The sequence below is a fragment of the Eleutherodactylus coqui genome, chromosome 12 (genome assembly GCF_035609145.1).
Source record: "Eleutherodactylus coqui strain aEleCoq1 chromosome 12, aEleCoq1.hap1, whole genome shotgun sequence".
NCBI lineage: Eukaryota > Metazoa > Chordata > Amphibia > Anura > Eleutherodactylidae > Eleutherodactylus > Eleutherodactylus coqui.
Genome location: NC_089848.1, coordinates 3,152,439 through 3,169,895, shown reverse-complemented (window position 1 = coordinate 3,169,895; position 17,457 = coordinate 3,152,439). Strand labels below are relative to the sequence as shown.

General features: G+C 50.1%; 1 protein-coding gene across 1 annotated transcript; it reads right to left on the bottom strand.

Annotated features, from left to right (window-relative positions):
• Positions 1 to 2,366: 2,366 nt before the first annotated feature.
• IGFBP3 (insulin like growth factor binding protein 3) lies at positions 2,367 to 16,763 on the bottom strand. Its single transcript, XM_066584543.1, has 5 exons — positions 16,617 to 16,763; positions 16,160 to 16,541; positions 6,808 to 7,022; positions 6,459 to 6,578; positions 2,367 to 2,972 (listed from the first exon to the last, which is right to left on the bottom strand). Exons 2-5 carry the CDS (start codon positions 16,506 to 16,508, stop codon positions 2,850 to 2,852), a joined length of 807 nt encoding a protein of 268 aa, XP_066440640.1. The 5' UTR covers positions 16,509 to 16,541; positions 16,617 to 16,763; the 3' UTR covers positions 2,367 to 2,849.
• Positions 16,764 to 17,457: the final 694 nt, after the last annotated feature.

The window sequence follows — 17,457 nt, the reverse complement described above, 5'->3', positions numbered from 1 at the left end:
AATCCTTGGGCATAACATTCCTGCAGCAAGTCACACTTACGGTTTGCAGGGCTTCCATCTCCGATTCCTTTGTAGTCAGTCATACTTGCCAGAAGTGTAGACAGGATCAGGCAGACAGAGTAATCCTTTGTGCTGTCAGTGGAAGCTTGCTGGGGGGGGGGGGGGGGGGGGGTCTCTCCATTTTTAAATCTCCCGCTCTTCCCGGTCAGCTGACGGCGTCTGACGTCACCACGTCACGCCGCGTCATTGGCTCCGCCCCCCGACGTTGCGCACGGCTGCGCCGGCATGCCTGGAGGAGAGAGGCATCTGAGCCTATGGCCCGCCGCTCTCCCTGGCTGAAACGCTGCACGGAAGCAGCAGGAGGGACTCAAGGACCTCTGCTCCGCCACACTTTGCGGTGGTGAACCCCGGGCGGTCAGACCTGTGGCCCGCCGTGCCCCCGGACCGCGCTGACTCTCCGGAGGGGAGGTGAGAGGGGAAGCAGCCCTGTGGACCGTCAGCCCCACTGTCAGCAAGATTCCTTCCTGGAAAGAAGGTGAGAGGGGAGGCGGCCCCGTGGACTGTCCATCCTGGTTGTTATCCTGTGGCTCCCTGGAGGGAGCACCTCTTGCATGTCCCTGTAGGGACAGGAAGCACTGGAGAATGGGAGGTGGGAGGAGCCTTTTGAAGTCTCTTGCTTCCTGTCCCTACAAGGTCAAGGTGCAACCTCCAGGTATGCCGTCAGGATGACGCCGGGAAAAAACTAAATTCTCTACAAATGTCCTGAAGGCTCGGGAAGTGCGCTTATCTACACTGCCGGACCGCAGTTTGCGAATATGCAGCGCATTTATGAACTGAAATAAGCCAACTCCCTGCATCTTTACGCTACACTGAAATAGGCCATCGAAGTAGTCAGGCATGTGTAAATGTACTACGCACCATGCGACAAGCTACATCGCCTTTTTATGTAATCAAAAGCTGCATGAGAAAAAAAAAACGAACAAAAAAAAAAAAAACAGCTGTGAGTGAACCCATTGAATTCCATGGCCACCATTCACTGCTGTACATTCACATTTGTGTTAAAGAGCCCTTAACCCCATTAGTGATCAGCCCTTCGTGTTTTTACATCTTGCAGCTGCAAGATATGTATGAAGGGAGATGGCAGGGTGAACTCCCTCCATACACCACAGCTGCCGGCCGTCTTACAGACACCACAGATCCGAAAAGCCGTGTGGCTCATTGGAGCAGTTTACTCTTTAAATGCCGCTGTCATTTAAATCCCCTGGCTGATTTTTTGGGGGTCCTACATGCCCCACCGAGATGATCACATTACATCATACTGCAGGAGCAATCAAAGCATTGCCAAGTTAAAAAAAAAAAGTGGAATTTCATTTTCTCATTCCTCTCTGCTTGTACTTTTCAGTGATATAATGTACTGAAAAACAAGAAGCAAATCTCAATTTGGCCTGCAAAAAACCACCTGAAGGCAGCGATGGGGAAGGAGGGGGGGGGAGGTAAGAGCTTGGTCGCTAAGGGGTTAAGGACCTTAGCTATAACTACGAGCAAGGCAAGTTGTACCCTACAGCCTCATTTACACATTGCAGCATTCAAGCTTCCATAACTAGGCCTGGATGTCGGTCAGAAGTCCCTTTCAACATGAGGCCATTGGAGGGTTTGTTTGCATCTGTATTATGAACCGGAGTCGGTCCCTGCAGCATTAGTGGGCGGTCCTTCCTACAAGGTAAGCGAGCACCTAGCAGGACGGGGTCCTGGAGAGTCTGCAGTCCAGGTCACCTGCAGCGGCAGGTTTCTAGGCAGCTGCTCGGCTGTCATTTAAGGCTGCAGACGGTCCGCTTCTGCGCCAAACTCAACAGGTAAGAAAGCTAAACAATCCTGAGTAGCTGTAGAGCAAAATCTGCAGATTGACCATGAAACTAAACCCCTCACCTCCCCGGTCGTTCCTGGCCCCGGCTGGTCTGCCCACCGAAAAATACAGATCATAGCTGAAGCCCTGTTCACTCCCCACGAGCCATATCCCTCCATTGTACGGCTCCTACTTGCCCCACTGGACAGTTATGCTGCCACAAGAATAGATTTGGCTAGAAGTCTATTAAACCAGAGTCGATCACCCGATGACTCCAGGTGTAGTGGGCATGGTCGGCACGCTAAGATGCAACTGTAGGACTGTTGTACCTATAATCTACAACATCATTTATGTCTCAGATCCTGGCAAATCGGCAAGACAACGTGTTCCGCTGCATGGCGAAGCGGTCCTGTAGAAGCACCGTAACAGTACAGCGAGGGCTAGAAGGCTTGGTTATTGCCAAATCTGCTCCGTCCCCACTGACTTAGAAAAGAAAAGGCTTTAAAAAGTCAATAAAGTATAATTTATGTTTAAATAAAGTTTATATAAAAAATATATTAAATACAAGCTAACAATATTCATAATATATTTCAACAAAACACAAAAAAAAAGTTACCCGTGCAGATAAATTTCCCAAAAGTTCTGCTGAAAGTAAAGGAGGGGGGAATTCAAGAGGTGTAAAATAATTGCTTGATCTTTTGCAGGAACCAGCATGTTCAAGAACTCAATTGGTCACAGGGGGGTTTTGTGTCTTTTCCCTGAATCCATCATGAAGTGCTTCCTTCCCACTAGGTCACTTTAGGATCAATAGTGCAGCATAACATGGAAATTCAGAGCTGAAGCCGCAGTGTCATCCGGCCGATCAGCTGTGAGGTCCAGAAGTGTCGACCATGTAAAGTGTAGCTTGCAGCTTCAGGTCAAGTAATTTTATTTGTAGTTTCTCTTCCTTCCAATGGCTTCTTATTCCTGAGTCCTTCTCCACCGATGGGCCTATCACTCAAGGGGCTCATTTGCTTTCCAAGTTATAGCAGTTGGCATCCCCCCTGTTTACATCATATCCTGGAAGAGGTTGGCCATATTTATCCACACACCAGCAATTTCCTCTTTTTCTGCCTTTTGATGGGCGACACTGCAAAGTTATAAGAGTGATAGTTTGGTTAAAACTCTGGACTTTCATAGGAAGTGAACAAAAAAAAGGAAAAAAAAAGTAGTCATTACAGTAGTTTAGTCCAGGGGTCCCCAACTCCAGTCCTCAGGGACTACCAACAGGTCATGTTTTCAGGATCTCCTATGGTAAGAACCCCTGTGGCAATGTGTGAGGCACTGACAATTACATCACCTGTGCAACACTGAGGAAATCCTGAAAACATGACCTGTTGGTGGTCCCTGAGGACTGGAGTTGGGGAACCCTGCTTTAGTCAATGCAAACTTCCATTCAAGCCATTGCTTTATTCCCTGTAGGGGTTGTGCCACGTTTGACATATGCTGAACTTGGCATTTTCCATCTATAGATGTCAGATTCAGAGAACTGCAACACCGGCAGTTTTCTAGAGATCGTGCGCCTTATCCTTATGTGAGTGCATAGAGTAATAAGGGCAAGGTGTGTGTGCCATGTTAGGGTCCTGTGGTGGAGAATATCGCCCACAGTCCTACTTGCTTGCTGCACATCTCCCGGGCAGGTACACCACTGCGCGTTGTATAACAGGACGCTCCTGGCACCGGCAGCCACATCAGATATTTGAAATAGCAATGACTTCATTTCCCATGTATTGCCAAGAATTCTGTCAAGAGGAAGACGGCACATATTGTCCACGCCGCCCGGGTAAACCTATATACCAAGTCAGTTGCCAAGCATGCAGCCAAAAAGGTCAGCATGTCTGGAGGCTTTAAAATGAAATGTCTGTTTGATGCCAGAAGAAAAAAGGTTGAACACATTTATGTATTAAATGTTAAAATAGCAACAGCGGCAGTCACACGTTACATCAGACACCCGAGTCAATGGGGTCCGCCTGAGGACATCGGCATCTGATGCATGCAAGATATGGAACCGTATGGTACAAGACAATACCCCCAACCGAAGCCCCAATAATACATCAGACGCAGAAGAGGTGACCAACCCGTCAGCAAGGCAAGCATGGAAGAGTCTTATGACCTGTGCTTAAAGTTTGACGAAAAGGAACACCGGTAAACTATTTGAAACATTGTATCAATTTTCCACTAACTTTGCTGCAGCATCAGCAAACCTGCTTGCTGACTGTTTCCATGTAATATCAGAGTTTTCTCTACACTGCAAAGACAAATCAAACAAACACCCCTTAAAGCTGCATGCACACAGCTGGGTCGGATTCCAGATGTGGGGTCCCGCACCAGAATCAGACCTTGTGCCTCGGCAGCGACCCCTGCATGCCTGTCATTTTTCTGTTCTGCTGTGCTGCAGATGCGCCAGCTGCAGCAATGCACATGCGCCATCCCCGACGTGATGACGCGGGCCCCGCGACCTTTCTGCAGTGCTCACTGCAGAAGGACCGCTGGACGGATGGCTTCCATTAACTTCAGTGGAAGCTGTCCATGCTAGGCCCACATTAGAACAGAGCCTGCTGTTATTTTTTTCCTCCCGCAAGCAGGAAATTGCAGTCAATTTGCGCTCATGGGCAGGGCAGCTACGGAAGGTATTTGCTGCGGGATCGGGGAGCCATCAGCCCGGATTCCACACTGCAAATACGGCCTAAACCAGATACCTAGAGGTTATGCTCGCTGACTAGATTAGTCAGGATTCATCTAAGGTACTGCAGAGGTTCAGCTACATGGGGAACGGAGACTTGGACCGCCTTCAGACGAGACTGAACTGCTGTGAAGAGTCTGCAGCATTTACAGTACGAGCCGTACGGAGGAGACGGCAGACGTCTTCACACGGGGTGGAAATGTCTGCAACAAATCCACAGTAAGTCCATTCATGCTGCGGAACTCAACGCCAAGTACAGGGGTCAAAAGTCTCCAGCAGATTTTAGGTGCCGATTTGGCCCCTGCGGTTCTCCACATGTATAAGTGCCCTTAGACTGCGCCCCCTAGAACAGGGATGCAAAACAGCTTCAAGAAAGCTCTAGCATGCCACTTCTAGACTGCTGCTCTGGAGGTCAAGAGCTGAGTGCTGGGTTATAGGATTCTGTTGAACCAGCCTGCAATCTGCACCAAGATCCACGATGAACACCACAGGTGCCATGTATGGGTTTCAGCCATGCCAGACACCCTCAGCATTCCCACATCAGCCAAGGTAGCATTACTAGAATCGGTTGTGGATTCCTTACTACACAAGTCATTCATTTACATTCTAGTATACAGACATCCCTATTGACTGATTTTGGGACAGCCATTGTATAAAAATCTATCCTTACATTTTTGCATGTTTCAAGTAAGGCCAAGCAGTGATCAGCTGGGCCATGAGCATACCAATGGGGTAGGCGCGGGGCAGGGACGGCAACTTGTGTTCTAAAACAGTTTGTTATACGTGGTTTTATTTTAAGAGGTCCAGTCACTTATAATTACCATGAACCAAGTTCTAGTTTAGGTGATGCCTACCATTTGAAGCATGGACTTTGCAGAGTTGTTTTAGGCACGGTCACTTTTCTGAAGTACCAGTAAAATGGGAACTCCGGAGATAGGACCCCATTTTTTGGAAAAGGGCCATAAAGGTTGTGGGATTTCCACAGCATATACTGTACAAGCCGCGTGGAGCTGAAAATCTTCAAAAAGAACACACTGCTTTTCTGAAAAAGCGCCACAGATTGCAGTCCTTGAAATACACGGTCAAAAACATCCCCAGACGTTGTCGTTTTGCTGCAGACCCCGGCATGCGGTTCCATCTCAGGCAGATCTGTAAATGATGGGAGTTGTGGTGATTAGATGGACTGTCAGCGGAGGCCCTAAAAGTGGTTCCCCCCTTGGCCTACAAGAGGCTCTCGGAGGCTCCTTGTGTGCAGTGACCTCTTCCTCCACTTGTAGAGGTTGTTCACCACTAGACGCCTCTACGACGCAGAGAAGAGGTTCCACCCAGTTACCAGAGTCTGAAGATGTGAGGCCTTGTGTTTTTTCTTCGTAGGATCAGCTGAGGTTTCCAGTGGGACTATTTTGGGGGTACATATGACTTAAAATTACTTTGTGTTTTCTTCAGTTCTTTTTTTTCAAGCCATGTTAGTACTGGCATCCTATTATTCCTTGCCTTAGGCATGGCCTAATAGACATCTGTAATGGCAGATCCAGAAGACATTACAGAAGTTTATAGGCAACTCCTAAGCGCCGTATGATTGCATTGCAGATTATGGACAGAGGGAGCCTCCTTGCTCTGCAAGCCACAATCAAAACAGACTCCATGTAGCCACCATGATCAGCAAATACAAGTTCCAACCATTAGTGTGGGGCAACCACCATGACACAGCCGACACCCCACAAGTGATTGCATTGCCATCACTAGCTCCGGAGCCGCAGGATCATGGTGGTGTAGCAGTACAGCAGCTCAGACCAACCCAATAGCAGCCTAGAAGTACTATTACAGCGCCGGGTAGGACGGGTTAACATGGACCTCCTGATCTTCATTCAGTGCCATACAACACCAACTTACTTGCTTTTTCTTGTAAAATCCTTTCTTATCACAATTCGGAATATGAAACCCTCTAGGACTCAAGATGTTGATGATCTTTAAGTGATTTAATATACTTTCTATTTCTCGTCGACACGGACCCTGTAAGGAAAACAGAGGCCATTAATAAGATTACTGACCTCCAATACCAAGCCTGACAAATCCCAAGAGTGAGGCTGCCACTCGAGCGTCCAAGCAGCCGCTACCGGGCATAGGGGCATCTCCTAATCAATCCCTAAACAGTCATTCCGGTTACATTTCTTCACACAAGGGAACATCCTTCCCTATTGCGTTCTATTGCAGGTTCCAGAGTTGGGCAAAACAAACTTACATACTCCATATCCTGCTTGATTTCTGGGAAGTAGTTGACGGTGTCCGTGCTTTGAGGATCGTAGTCCACTTTATAGCGCTGAGTATTTCTGGCTTGTTCCTTCGTGATGATTTCTATTTTGGTCTGAGGATTACTATACAACATTCTCTGTGTGTTAGACGGTGCTGGAGTGTCACTGCTGTCAGGAAGCTCCTCATCGGATCGGCTGACGTTCCCTATTGATACAAGAGCAGACACTTCCATTAGTCAGTATATTGGACTACCACATTGTGTTCAGGGGAACTCGATGCTCCCAGTAAGAGGTTTTACTTCTACACCCCGGCTGAACGCTTCCACGACAGTCACGATGTACAGGAAGGGTAGTGTGGCACCTGGTTAGCCAGAAGACTCAACATGCCATTAAATACACATTGATAGGAGGCGATACCTTCACTGGATAAGAAAAATTAGATTTGCAAACTTTTGGAGCCCAGAGGCCCCATCAGACGGGTAGTAAACAAAAGCACAGTTTCAAATGTTACATCCAGACACTGAATATGGGATGATGCCTCATCAATACAAGGCAGAGCTCTGATAGAACCAGTAGAAAGAGGGAGATTGTGATCCCACTGTATGGCGCTCTGGTGAGACCACATGTGGGATACTGCACTCCATTCTGGAGAACTCACCCTACGGGAAGGCATTAAAATAGTGTTTCCCTGAAAATAAGACCCTGTCCTATATTAATTTTTGCCCTGAAAGCAGCACTAGGTTTTATTTTCAGGGTATGTCTTAGTATACTTAGTAGGCTCGGTCCAGGTCCCTCCCGATGCTCGGTTTCTTGCAGTCCTCGGCCGCCTCCAGTTCCCAACTCCAGGAAGTGATGGCTCTGATTGGTTCATCAAGTGCTGTTCAGCCAATCAATGGAAGACTCGATGAATCAATGGGATGGCTCTGATTGGTACATCGAGTGCTACATTGATTGCCGAAGCAGCGGTCGAAGAACCAACAACAGCCATCGCGTTGTGGAGGCGGAATTTATGAATTGGCTGAGCCATGGCATTGTTTGGCCAATTCATAAATCCTGTCTCCAAAAAGCTAGGTCTTATTTTTCAGGGTAGGGCTTCTATCTCAAGCCTCCCTGAAAAGCTGGGTAGGGCTTATTTTAAGTGAAACCAGTTAATAGAACAAGTCCAATGATGGGCTACAACAATAGTGAAAGGTCTCAAGGCTTAATTTGTAAAAAGGGAGGGGCATGAGAAAAACTTACACAAGTTATAAATACGGTTCAGGAGGCTAAACACTTTACACAAGGAGGCGCAATCTGATTAGTTGTGGGAGGGGGGGGGGGCAGAAACTGTGGGAATTATTAATTTATTATAGGTTCTTGGAAGAAACTGTTAATATATAGATGAAAAATCCGCTATAAATTCATTCAAGCGTTCCGGGGACAGATATACCGTTTGCTTTAAGCCCACCCAGAGATGACAAAAACGCTGCAGTAAAGCGAGGCAGAACGCGCCCATTGATTTCAATAGAGCCTCACAGTCACGTTTTCCAGCGCTGTGGCTTGAGCTCTGTCTGCTCCATTTTCCGTGTTTAGCGCACCTCAATGATGGGGTCTGCTAAAACCTACTGTCAGGGGCAGAAATCTGCCTCCGAAAACTAAACTAAAATTGCAAAAAAAAGTGCTGCGATCGGAAATAAAATGCAGTGATTTGGTAATCTCCAACCACATGATATTCACAGTAGGACAGCAAACACAAAAGTTCAAAGTAAAAATCAACCAAAACTGGGGGGGGGGGGGGGGGGGGGGGAGGAGGGTAACCACCTCCAATACGGATGTATTCAAAACCACAAACTGCAGTATTTCGCAGCCGCGGTGCAGAGAAAGCTATATGTGAAGTGATGGACATGCCAGGAGAATCAACCGCATCGCCCTGCCTATTCTGAATACGTTACAACAGATCACCAACCAAAGCGAACTGAAGGAAAAACGATTTATTTATTCATTTTTTTTTCATTCCTCGGCCCGCAGTCCGTGCTGAGAGGGTTGCTGCATAAACACCTCGACACTAAGAAGTCCTGAGTAGACTCAATTATACCAAGGAAATCGGACATGAAGAGTGTAAGAGGGTTTCCACCATCAGGAAAGTGCGATACGGCGCCATGAAACGGTCCGACATGTGACGCCCCTGCGGATGGGAGGAGTTGGTGTTAACGCCTCGCATCAGTTCAGGATGTAGCAATCCTCCTTTTAGCCGCAGCAGAGGATTCTGGAGGGTTGTCCCCCCCCTTGTCTTGGGAAGCCTTGCAGCGCTCACACGTCCTGCGTTTTCTCAGCCGCATATAAGCAGCCTCAGAAAGGCATGGCTGGCTTAAGGCCGGCTTCACACGGGCGATGAAAATAACGCAAGATGTGTGTGTTGCGAGACACACAAATATGAACCCCATTCTTCTGAAGTGTGTCCCACATGAGTGATGCTTTCCCACAAGGCCCTGTAAGCCAGGAGACAAGTCACAGCATGTTCCATCTTCCTGCGTGCCCTCACATCGCAGCGCACATTGTTTTCAGTGCAGCCGGCAGCAACGCATCACATGCTAGGGGCACATGGTGCCAGGTCTCCCATTAAAACCAATGGGAGACCCTCCACGAGCCTCTGGCACGGCTGACCCCTTCACCCCCCAGGTGATGTGAGGAGGTTTTGGCATGAAGATGCCTCACATCGTCTGGGAATCCCCATGTTTGGAAGCGCGATATGGGGGCGGGATTCACGGGTGACGTTAGCCCAAGTCTATTGCTATCTTGACAATAAACGCAGCTGGACCTGGACGGACTCCAAGACTGCTTCATAGGGGGAAGAAGTGCCACAGAATCTGTGCGGACGCTCCGCATGCATTTTTAAAACTGAGACTAAGCAGCAGACTGAATAAAGCCACATTCCCAGACTGCGGACAAGCTGCACAGAAACGGACATGCGGTGCAGAATTCAAATCCGCGACATGTGAATTTTGATGCCATTTCTGCTGCCGACTCCCCTCTGTATTGGGAGAGACTTCTGCAGCAGCAAACAGGCTGAAAAGCTGCACTAAATCCAGCGGGTTTGAAGCAGCCTTTCCACTGCAGAAGTCTCGTGGAGTTTCCCTGCGGTCCTGCTGCGGTCATTCTGCGAGATTTCCGTCCCGTGTGACCCCAGCCTAAGAGTATCTTCACATGGGGCAGGTGGATTTTCTTACCTGAGAATATTCCAAAATGCACCAGTTTAATACTGTAGGTAAATGTTCTACCCTGTTAGACCCTCTGCACGCGATTGGCATAAAATATGTAGCAGATGTGGCTACGGACGCCAGTAACTGTGGCTTCCATTTATCACTCTATATACCATATTGTTGAGTCTGCATGAGGTGACAGCATAGACCAGGCCACCGCAGCGCTCTTGTGTACAAGCACCTGGGGATTAGTAGGGGTACGATCACCCTACGGCTGGGGTGGAAATCTCATAGAAAGGCCACTTCAAAACCCACACCATTTGGTGCTAGTTTTTAAGCAGCTTTTCAGCCTGTTTACCAATGCAGAAGTCTCTCCTCAGAGGAAAGCCCGCAGCAGAAATGGCGCCAAAATTGAGGTTACGGATTTTGCAAAATTCAACCACTTCGCTGCTTAGTTTCAGTTTTAAAAATGCATGTGGAATTTCCCCGGAGGGTCCAGATAGACATTCTGCAGCATTTCCATCCTGTGGGAGCCCAGCCTAAAGACAGACAATGTGCAGCGCGCAAGATTAAAAGTTACTTGCCGATTACTGCGGCGTGATGTACAATGGATGGGGTGTCCTCTGCGGACAGATTAGTCGCAGGGTCTACTGCGACTGTCATGTGATCGGATCAGACTATCCTGGGACGACCTTGTCGGCAAACCACATTCTTCTGCTAAGAAATATCTTCACAACTTACAAAATTAAGGTAAATCCCAGAACCCACCAACATAAGGCTACATTGTAGAATGAAGCTGTCACAAAGTAATATGGGAATACCCTAGACCCCCCCCCTCCCCGGGCCGTCAGGGCCGCTCTAGACTGCACAGCCCGGCATCACCCAACATACAAAACGTACAAGTTATATTCTATAAAAGCTGGGAACTTTGCCTTAAAACACCTTTAGTAAAACTCCTGACTCAAGTGCAGACAGCGGCGTCATCAGTACATTGTCACATAACCTTCAGAATATTGTAAAATGCAACCATTTAAGACTTGAGGAACTCTGAACATTCTTCTCCATTCATACCGGCTGAATTTTCCAGAATGACAGACAAACAGCTACATATTCTGCAGCGACTAGCAATGTATCCTTTATACTTTCCTCGCTTTGCCGCCTTCTCATTTATTGGGTTTGTTAAACAAAATTGGCACGCTTTCTGAATTTGGGTTAGCCACTATTTGCTGACCTTAGCCGCCTTTCTGCTACATACAAATATAAACATTCATAAAGGTCCAGAGCGGAGCATAGTTACATTAAACATCTTAGCCTGATCAAGTGGAATCTAGAAGCACTACGTCTATGTGCACAAGGGAAGAATAATGCCCGGCCGGCACGCTCAACACTTCTGTGCACGGCTCAAATAAGGGACTCATCTTCTGTACTTTGTTGTCACATATCAGGTAGTTGGAGGCTTTGTGGCGACACCTGTAGCAAGTTTTAGTATTCTATGAGAAGATTCCACAAGCGCTCTTACAACACAGCAAGATGGAAAAAAAAAAAAAAAGTTGCTATGCTCCGATTATTGTATAGGAGATAACTTGCTGACTGGTGCAGTGCTCTACAGAGACCCTCTCCCTCTGATCTGGAGAACAGGGGTCCCATTTCCCCAGTTGTCCTCACTTCAGGGTTACTGCACCTCCCCTACAGTAAGGAAACTGAATGGGGTGCTGGTCGTGCACTCACGGTCAATGGGACTGCCAGGATAGCCGAGCTGCACCCACTCACGCATGCTCAGCCAGTGCTCCATTCAGAGCAACGGCACTGCAGGGGGAGAAGCAACCCTGCAGCAGCAATCAGAGCAGGGCATGGGAGTCCCACTCTGGAGATAGGTGGTGGTGGGGGGAGGGGTCTCAGCAGCGAGACCTCCACTGATTCCCTTAACCCCCCTTTACCGCCAACCCCAATGAATAGGGGATAACTTGCAGTTCTGGTACAACCCCTTTAATTATTTGCATACCAAAAATCCAGAAATGACAAAGACCTATTGGACACATGACGGCAAGAATGTCCACCGGCACTCAGCTCATTAAGTGGACGTGCACATTCGTATACACTTTGACCACCAGGTAGCGCCATGCTTTATAAGCAAATGTCACAACATCTCTGGATTATTTTTTGTTATGAGTTTAACCCATTAGTGAGCACCAATACATGCTGGTCACCAAAAGGCCTTAGACTAGCCGGCTGCCTTTTTTTGCATGCATGGGTGTTTCCCATGCTGAAACCGGTAGCTGCTCAGGTGAATGACTCCTAGTGCTTAATTCTCAGATGCTGCAGTCAATGACTACTGATCCGCTTGGACCTGTGGCTGACAGCAGGCCAAGGCATGTGGACTTTTACTAGAAGTAGTTGAGCACCCCTGCCAAGACCCATACAGGACAGCAGCTAGCTGAATACACTTTTTGATGTTTGGGGCTGTGCTACCATCTCCTAGTTTTAACTACAAAATGTTAAGATGTTATCGGGAATTGTTTCCCTAAGGCTGCCTGTCCACGGGCGTTTCGGTATCCCGTGGCGGATCTCTGCCGTGGGAGCCGCCACCCGGGAGCAGGATAGGTCATCAATTGATTGGCCGGGGTCCGCTCCAAATACACAGAGGTCTGAGTGGAAGCCTCTGCACCGACCTTCCATGTAGTGGCTGGTACTTGTACCTGCAGACAGCTCCCATTGAGTTCAATGAAAGCTGTGCCTGCACTTACAATCGACGGCCACTACATGGAGGTTGGTGCAGAGGCTTCTACCCAGACCTCTTATTGCAGCAACAGCATGCGCCTGCACAGCTGAGCGGTCGGGGTCCCGAGCAGCAGACCCCAGACGATCAACTATTGATGACCTATCCTGTTGATAGGTCATCAATAGTAGTTATGCCTGGAAAACCTTTAATTATACTAAAAACTAATTATAAGGCCTCCTGCATGGAGCCAGATTACAGCCTCTTGAGTAGCCATGCTCCTTTACTGGACTTTTAGAGAGATTTAAGGACCTGAGATGTGGAGAAAAAGGACCTACCATGGACCCTGGGAAGTATGCTGGGGCAGAAGGACCTGCAATGCGGTCATGAGGGCCAGAGCTCAGCACTGGAGACTCAAGGAACATGTGATGATTGATGTCTGGGAGAGATCTTATAATCAGGGAAATGCTGGGAGTTGTAGTCCTATATTTTATGACATCCTATAATAGTCTCGATGCCATACCGTGTTTCGTCGATAGTAAGACCTAACCTGATTTTCGGGGGAGGCTTGAAATACAAGCCCTACCTAGGCTACATGTTAACAAAAAAAAAAAAACTACCGCCGGTGCTCCAGTCTGTCACTGCTGCAGGACACGTCCTCCTTCACGCTGATAGAGCAGTTCTTCCTGGAAGCGGGGCTTGAATACTCTGCCTCCAGGACCTAATGCTCTGATTGGTTAATCCAGTGCCGTGTCAGCCAATGAAAGCTGGTGCTGGATTAACCAGTATTGCCATTGAAGGGCTGTGATCGGTTAGTCAAGCACATTAGCTGACATGGCGCTGGATTAACCAGTCAGAGCATAAGCTTTCTGGAGGCGGCTTATTCAAGCCCCGCTTCCAGGAAGAACTGCTTTGTCGGCTTGAAGGAGGACGCGGCAGACCAGCGCGAGGATCGAAACACTGGTGGTAGGTGAGTTATTAGACATCCCCCAAAAATAAGACACTGCCTCTTGAGGGAAAAAAAAAATATAAAAAAGGACTTATTTTTCAGGAAACCACGTCAGTTGTAGTTCTTATATCCCCTCCCAATAGAAAGGCTAGACACACCCCTGACTGCAGCCCATGAAGTCTATGAAGAACGAGGGAGGAGGAAGACAGAAGCAGCAGAATCTGCTCCGTGTCCTCGTGCTACAGAAGTGAGAGCAGGGCTTCTTCCCTGTGAGTGCCATGTATAGGAGACATCTAGCTGAAGCTGAACTCTGACAACTGACAACTAGAAATGGTACAGAAGGGAGCGGGGGTGGGGAGCATGGCCAGAAATACTCTAGTGAAGAAAAGCAGCAGATGTGCTCCATGTTTATATACATTGTAGCAGTTTTATTGCAACAAAACTATCAGTATAGAGAGAAGTTCTTAAAGTTGCTAAAAGACAATTCCAGTCGGTTGCGACTAACAGATAACTTAGTATGAAGTCCTTCGCTGAGGAAGGAGGGTTTTTATTCCACCATCTGAGGAGGTCTCAGGCCGCAGCACAGCAGGAAAATCCCTGCAATGACACCCATAATGCCACATGATCATCACTGGAGGGGTCATCACATCCTGCAGAGACTGCACAACGGGGCCGGCAGGACACAAAGGCTAGACTAATTAGTGGTCACCCAAGTTTTCTTGCAGGGCAGCTCCTTGCTAGTTCGTCAGTCCCAGACAACCCTGCAGGTCCTGAAAAGCAGAGCTTGCTAGATGTTGGATTTCAGGTATAAAAGAGGCTCTTGGATCTCTTGAGCTCCCATCTCTGCATGAGATCCAACAGGTAGCCGTGGCTTGTAGATAGTCTGCTCTGTGGTCTGAATGTTGGGGGTGGCTCTGATATTAACCCCTTCCCAACCACCCCATGTCAATTAACAGGCTGGTTCTTGTGCCTGCAGCCCATTCATTTCCATGATGTCTGATGGCACTCCGCACATTGGCAGGATCAGGCTGTCACTCACAACCAGATCCTGTAGGGTGTCGGGGACTGTAGTCTAGTCCAGGTCACACAGAAACTGAGCGCAGGGTTCCCAAATATGGATTTCTGCATTCAGGTGGCTGATGGGGAATCCCATGAGGTCACTAATGGCATCACAGGGATTCCCTCTACAGGCAGGGGCTTGGAAGCATGCAAGGACAGGACATGCATCCTTTTTGTATGTCTGACTACAGATCACTGCCAACAATCTAACGAGCTTTTACCATTAGATCACTCAGTGACCTTTATGTGGGGACATCAGAACACAGATCGCCCCCCCTGCTAACCTGCAACGCCGTAGTAAGATACTACAGGGGGGACTGACGATACTACACGGGGGACTGACGATACTACACGGGGGACTGACGATACTACACGGGGGACTGACGATACTACACGGGGGACTGACGATACTACACGGGGGACTGACGATACTACACGGGGGACTGACGATACTACACGGGGGACTGACGATACTACACGGGGGACTGACGATACTACACGGGGGACTGACGATACTACACGGGGGACTGACGATACTACACGGGGGACTGACGATACTACACGAGGGACTGACGATACTACACGAGGGACTGACGATACTACACGAGGGACTGACGATACTACACGAGGGACTGTCTACATAAGATGAGAGCAGAAGAGCAGGTCCGTCCCCTCCCTCCATAGAGCGATGCACAACGGTCCAGACGCATTCACCCATTGTAGACGGAGCGTGCCGGATGCCTTCCACACCACGGGCTCTTGCATCAAGACGTGTGGCATGCACCAAATATCGTACCCCAGCCATGACATTTAGTATATTCTAGCCGGACCCTCCAGAAAAAGGTTCTGTAGTCGGAGGATTCCGTCACATATAGAGACTGGATTAGGCCGGGTTCACACCACGGTGCGGGTTGTCACTATAGCGTCACACAGACTGCAGAGATCAGATCACAAGAGCTTAAGGATTAAACCCCCCAATTTTACAGGTTTCCTAAACTACGCCGACTTCTTACTCATTTGTTTTACCGCAATTTCAAATGGTTCTCAAATGCATTCGACAGCGTTTAACGCACCCCAGTATTGGAATTAGTGAGGAGTCTGCGAAGCCCCATGGAAATCAGTAGAGGCGCTGAAACGCTGCAGTATGCGCTGTAAAAAGTGGCGCAGTGTCTGCAGATCTGTCAGCCTGCAGGGCCAGACTACCCCCCCCCCCCCCCCCCCCCCCAGGGTCCCAGTGCCTACCAACAGGCGGTGGGCTGAGAGGGATGCCCCGGCGGCAGCTACTTACACCGGGATCTCCAGCGGGAGGACTAGATGCTGGTGACATCGTCCTCCATGATGCGCGGCTACATCCAGCGCCCCCTACTAGTCACACAACCCGCCGCCGGCACTCCAGAGCTGCGGTCCCCGTGAGTGCAGGCAGGATGCTCCGGACTCACCTTCCAGCGGGCGGCTCCCGTCTCTGCCGGCGGTGACATTAATGCAGACGCCCCGTCCCACCAGCAGGGCGTGCAGCGGCTTGGGCTCGTCGGCTCCCGGTCTACACAGCAGCCCCGCGCCGCACTTGTGGCTGTACACCCCGCAGCGGCTGCCCTCCGGCAGGGCGCAGCTCCAGCAGCAGCCGCACAGGGGCTCTCGGACCAGCTCGGCGCAGTCGGGGCTCGCGGGCTTGCACTGCGCCAGGGCTCTGGAGTCACAAGGGTCGCACTGGACTACCGGTCCCACCGCCGCTGCCAGCGGGCTGAGGACCAGCGCCGCTCCGTACAGCACGTACAGGCTGGAGAGCATAGTCCCGGAGGTGAAGTCGTCTCTTCTGGAGGTCTGCGGGGACACAAGAGCGCGTTACATCCCACGTACCGGCGGCGGCAGCGGCCCCTCCGGGCGGCAGGTACTCACCTGGCCGGGCCGAGCACCGTCACGTGATCACGCACCTCCGTGTTCCTCGTCTGCTCTCCTGCCCGTCGGGCCGCTCATTCTCGCTATATAGAGCGCGGGCTGCAGACACGCCCCGACAGAGGCATAGTGCATAGCGTCCGGCCGGAGAGTCCCGGCTCGGTGTGAGGAGGAGGGGGGAGGAAGCTGAGAGAACAGCCCTCGGAGGAGAGGGGGCTGCGGCTGCATCACCTTTAGGGAAAGTCATTGTTTCACACCTGCTTGAGGGCTTCTGTCCAGGGAGCAGGAAAAGGGAATCCCACCCGGCTCAGTCTCAGGACGCAACCAAACTGCACCAAACCGCTCCATTGACTATAGTGGGGTACGAATGTTCTTTACTTAGTTGTCGGGCTTTTGAAAGGAAGAAAAAGCACCCGCCGGCATCTCCTGAGCGTGCGTCCGCTCCCGCCGGCATCTCCTGAGCGTGCGTCCGCTCCCGCCGGCATCTCCTGAGCGTGCGTCCGCTCCCGCCGGCATCTCCTGAGCGTGCGTCCGCTTCCGCCGGCATCTCCTGAGCGTGTGTCCGCTCCCGACGGCATCTCCTGAGCGTGCGTCCGCTTCCGCCGGCATCTCCTGAGCGTGCGTCCTCCCCCGCCGGCATCTCCTGAGCGTGCGTCCGCTCCCGCCGGCATCTCCTGAGCGTGCGTCCGCTCCCGCCGGCATCTCCTGAGCGTGCGTCCGCTCCCGCCGGCATCTCCTGAGCGTGCGTCCGCTCCCGCCGGCATCTCCTGAGCGTGCGTCCGCTCCCGCCGGCATCTCCTGAGCGTGCGTCCGCTCCCGCCGGCATCTCCTGAGCGTGCGTCCG

Coding starts and splice junctions, on each gene's coding strand:
- IGFBP3 (XM_066584543.1), bottom strand. CDS start 16,508: ATGCTCTCCAGCCTGTACGTGCTGTACGGAGCGGCGCTGGTCCTCAGC. Junction 7,023..16,159: donor CGGGAGCCGCCCGCTGGAAG/GTGAGTCCGGAG, acceptor TTGTATCAATAG/GGAACGTCAGCCGATCCGAT. Junction 6,579..6,807: donor TCAAGCAGGATATGGAGTAT/GTAAGTTTGTTT, acceptor TTTTCCTTACAG/GGTCCGTGTCGACGAGAAAT.